Genomic DNA, 5,000 nt, shown 5'->3' with positions numbered 1-5,000 from the left:
TTTTTTAGGTTTTCCAAAATATTTCGAATATGTACGTCCCGGCCCATATAGAAATTGAAAGGAAAGAACGATTCAACTCCACATTTCATGAAATTTCATCAGCAACACAGATTGCACTAGAGGTAGGTTTGCAAAAACTTCCATAGCTAATTATTTTTAAATTTAATATTCCCAATTTTCGTTTCCAGATGGTAACTAGTTTTATTAACTTTCATTAGAGTTTTCCTATTAAGATTACCAAGTAGTATTTGAAAAAAAATATCCCAGTAACTGATATAAAATATTTGGTATTTGTGATGATTTGCTGGTATAACTAAAACAAATTCTGTAATAAATTTGAATATTTTTCTTTTAATTTTCATTCTCTAAACTTTAGCTTTTAATTACGTAATATATTTTGATGATCATCATCATGGTAAGGGGTATATGAAGATGGTTTGGGCATGCTCTTCGCACTCCCCAAGAGAGATTAGTTCACCAAACTTTCAACTGGGCTCCTCAAGGCAATAGAAGAGTTGGAAGGCCCAGGCCTACATGGCTGAGGACTATGAAGCATGAAGTATATGATGGATGGAAAAGTACTGAATTAAAAGCTCAAAATAAATACGACTGGAGAAATCTAACACCGAGGCCCTTTGCGTCAATAGACGTAGGAGATGATGATGAGGATGATGATGATGATGATGATGAAACTATTTTGATCATTTGTCTGTGATATATGAAATTAAATAGGATCATATGAACGTACATTTCAAATTTACACTAATGGCAATATAATGTTTTCAGGTCCCACACTTATAAGATAAAACCGAAATGATAAAAGACCTTTCCTTTTTGCCAGATAAAACAAACTTCACTGTGCGTCACATTGTTGGTAGTCAGTGACGACAAGGACTTCCTAACTGACGTCACCAGGACTTCTTTCGACATCGGACTTCTGACGATGCCAACTCGTTTCATGATTGCGACCAGAGTGAAGTCCATTGACCCGCGTTCGATGCAAGAAGAGCTCGCTCTGACTGACTCCATTCTTTTGATTCTGGATTTCTTACCGAATACACAAAGGTGATTAAATAAATGACTATTTACTGAAAAGCCACATCTAAAAGGATATTGAAATACAAATAAAATTTTATACTTCAATGTTCAATCATTTATCTTTTTTTTTCTCAAAATGATTATACAAATCAGTAAAAATGTATCAAGATTACATAACTTTCTTGGACATTTTAACCTGAAGATATTTTTTTTCGGATGTAGATTCTCATGAAATATAACATTTAAAAGAAAATAAGAAAAATTATATGATATACCTCAATCATTTCTCTTTTTTCATTTTAAATAATCATACTGTTCATCGTAATAAATTACAATTAATTATGTTTTTGTCCCTTTCAATCTAAAGACTTTTCAGTTGTAGAGCCTCATTCAATGGAACATCTAAAAGATAATTCAAATGAATATTCAATGACATACCTCAATCATTTTCTATTTTCTCTTTATATAATCATACTGGCCCTCGTAAAATATTACAATTACTCTTTCTTGTCAATTTTAATCTAAAGATATTTTTTTCTGACAGATATAGAACATCTAAAAGAAAATTTAGATAAAAATTGAATGATATACCTCAATCATTTGTCTTTTTCTCTTCAAATAACTATACTGATCATCGTAAAAATATTACAACTACTCCTTGTCAGTTTTAATCTGCAGACTTTTTTCTCAAATGCCAAGCCTACACAGTCATTCTATGCAGCTTTCGAAAGATGCAGAATCGTAATAAATTAAAATTACTGATGTTTTTGTCCCTTTTAATCTGGAGACTTCTTTACTTACAGATGTCGAGCCTACACAGTCATTCCCTACAGCTTTCGCATGATGCAAATTGCATCCTGGATTCCTGAATATGGCCTTGTTTATTTTAACAAAGATAAGGCATTTCCTAAAAAGCTTAAAAAGTAAGACAGTGAGTTTTAACTATTTGTATTGATATATCTCCCCCAAATTCTTATGAGAATAAGTATGCTTAAAAAAATTATATTTTCTGGTTCAAATTAACTCTGAAGACAATTTGCACTTATTTCATAGTTTTCTTTCCATTATAAGTTTAAGGTTATGATAAAAAAAATTATATTTTCTGGTTCAAAGTAACTCTGAAGACAATTTGCACTTATTTCATAGTTTTCTTTCCCTTATAAGTTTAAGGTTATGATAAAAAAAAAATTATATTTTCTGGTTCAAAGTAACTCTGAAGACAATTTGCACTTATTTCATAGTTTTCTTTCCCTTATAAGTTTAAGGTTATGATAAAAAAAAAATTATATTTTCTGGTTCAAAGTAACTCTGAAGACAATTTGCACTTATTTCATAGTTTTCTTTCCATTATAAGTTTAAGGTTATGATGAAAAAAAATTATATTTTCTGGTTCAAAGTAACTCTGAAGACAATATGAACTTGTATCATATTTTTCTTTCCCTAATAAATTTGAGGTACTTTTGTTATAACTTTTTTTGTAGTTTATATATAAAAGATCTGTTTTAATGTTGTTATTGTTCTTAAAATATACTATTCTAATTGTTCATTAATCCTCCTGTACTTTATTTATTTCATTATTTCCTTCCCTCGCTGGGTTATTGTTCCTTGTTGAAACCCCTGGGTTTATAGCATCCTTCTTTTCCAAATAGGGTTGTAGCTTAGATAATAATAATAATAATAATAATAATAATAATAATAATAATAATAATGTCTGACCTAGCTTATTATTAATGCAGAATGGTCGACGGAGCAAATGTGACAGTAGCAGCCGTGACCTACCTACCCCATATCAGAGTGAATGTAGACGCTGCTGTTGTGACGATTACTGGACCATTAATTACTGTTTTGGACTTGCTCGCGAAGAAAGTTAATTTCACGTAAGTAGCCTCATGCATATGTATTGGTGTGTTACTGTTATTAACGCACATTCGGGTTCCCATCAAATGTCATCTTCAATGTGTTGTATATTAGACTTGGTATGTTACATCTTCAAGTAAGTCTAGGTAAGTTAACTTTAAAATAGTTTATTCCTTTAAAAACAGTTATTAACATCTCCATCACAGGAGTATAGATGGTTTGGTCGGATGACCATTCCGTATGACAACTTAATAAGAACTGCTAAAATATCAATATCACAGATATCGTATAGTCAGTTATCTCAGCATTCAAACACATAATGTAAACTAAACATTAATAGAGGAAGACACCTGCATCCGGTGCGACACAACTCTTTCTCACGGTTCGTATTTGTGTTTATTCTTCATAAAAATGTTACATTGCTGAGGTTTGGCATTAGCATCCTGGTCATGACATGACTATGGCATTTCTCACACTCGCTCCTACTTCCATATTGACTTCTTAGGTCATGTATTTAAACATGTAATTTTACATATATTACATATGTAGATCGATCCCAGCCCATGACCGTGAGGTTAAGCTGTTTACTGGGGAGATCACTGCTGTGGTTGGGCACCACAGTGGGGTGTCGGGCTTATCCGGCTAATATTCGGATGAGCCACTTATCATCATCATCATCTCCTCCTTCGCCTATTGAGGCAAAGGGCCTCGGTTAGATTTTGCCCGTTGTCTCAATCTTGAGCTTTTAATTCAATGCTTCTCCATTCATCATCATCTACTTCGCTCTTCATAATCCTCAACCATGTAGGTCTGGGTCTTCCAACTCTTCTAGGGCCTTGTAGAGCCCAGCTGAACGTTTGGTGAACTAATCTCTCTAGAGGAGTGCGAAGAGCATGCCCAAGCCATCTCTATCTACCCCTCATCATGATCTCATCCACATATGGCACTCGAGTAATCTCTCTTATAGTTTCATTTCTAATCCTGTCTTGCCATTTCACTCGCAATTTCCTTTTGAGGGTTTTATTCTCGAATCTACTAAATCTACTGGAGATTGTTTTATTGTCATACCATGACTCATGTCCATAGAGTAACACCGATCTCACTAAACTGATATATAGTCTGATTTTTATATGTAATATCAGGCGATTTGATTTCCATTTATTTTGATGAAACTGGAACTGAAACCAGACACCTTTACCTTTACATTTACTATAACAATTAGAATTCTTACAGGTACACCCTTCTTCCTGAAAGCTCTTACGGGTACCTTCTCCCCAATGGGACTTGGAATGGACTAGTCGGGATTAGTACTCAGAAAGGTGAGAAAACTAAGAATTTTATATTAATGACCAATTGATAAAGAATATTTTCAATTCCAGTAGCTTTCATTTTTGTATGTCTTGTATTCATAGTGGGCTGTGCCACCCTAGCGGTACCACCCAAACTCTGCTGAATCCCTCGTCAGGCTAGGAGGAGCTAGGAGAAGAAAAGTTCCTCTTTTGTTCTTTTTTATTAATGACCTATTGATAAAGACTATTTCCAATTCCAAGAGATTTTGATTTTGTGTGTCTTGTATTCATAGTGGGCTGTGGCACCCTAAAAGTACCAATCAAACTCGGCTGAATCCCTCGTCAGGCTGGGAGGAGCTAAGAGAAGAATAGTTCCCCTTTTGTTCTTGGTAGATAGATAGTGAAGTAGGTATGTCTATGAACATACATCAATTAAGCAAATAATTTTGTTTTATCGATATACAATTAAATAGCTCAATAATTAATCAGATCTCGATGTGTATGATGCATTACTTAAAACCTCCTAACTATTCTCTACTATGATTAGCTAGACAACTGACATTCTTCTTTCACTCGCCTTCCCTATCAGCTAAAAAACTTCATTTGAGTACTAAATATATGATTGTATAAGATATTGGAGTTAGTATCAAAACTCATTTGTCAAACGGGTAGAAGCTTCCTGTTCTTGGTAAATATCTAGAAGTATCTAGAAATAAGGTTTCTGCCATCTGTCTTTTCCTGTGACCATAGTTGACCTTAGTCCATATTCAAAGCTGTTTGGATTATTAGGAGAGTTGAAACAAGACGTGTGTTGGT

At 33.6% G+C, this 5,000-nt stretch overlaps 1 protein-coding gene across 1 annotated transcript in view; it reads right to left on the bottom strand.

Annotated features, from left to right (window-relative positions):
* Positions 1-1,507: 1,507 nt before the first annotated feature.
* LOC137640051 (probable glutamate receptor) overlaps positions 1,508-5,000 on the bottom strand; it is a 14,078-nt gene continuing 10,585 nt past the window's right edge. The window contains exon 8 of the mRNA XM_068372446.1: positions 1,508-1,593. Coding sequence (XP_068228547.1) covers positions 1,508-1,593 — 86 coding nt within the window. The remainder of the gene's footprint in view (positions 1,594-5,000) is intronic.

Source organism: Palaemon carinicauda, chromosome 1 (genome assembly GCF_036898095.1).
Source record: "Palaemon carinicauda isolate YSFRI2023 chromosome 1, ASM3689809v2, whole genome shotgun sequence".
Lineage (NCBI taxonomy): Eukaryota > Metazoa > Arthropoda > Malacostraca > Decapoda > Palaemonidae > Palaemon > Palaemon carinicauda.
The sequence above is the reverse complement of the archived record's forward strand: the minus strand, read 5'-3'. Positions and strand labels throughout refer to the sequence as shown.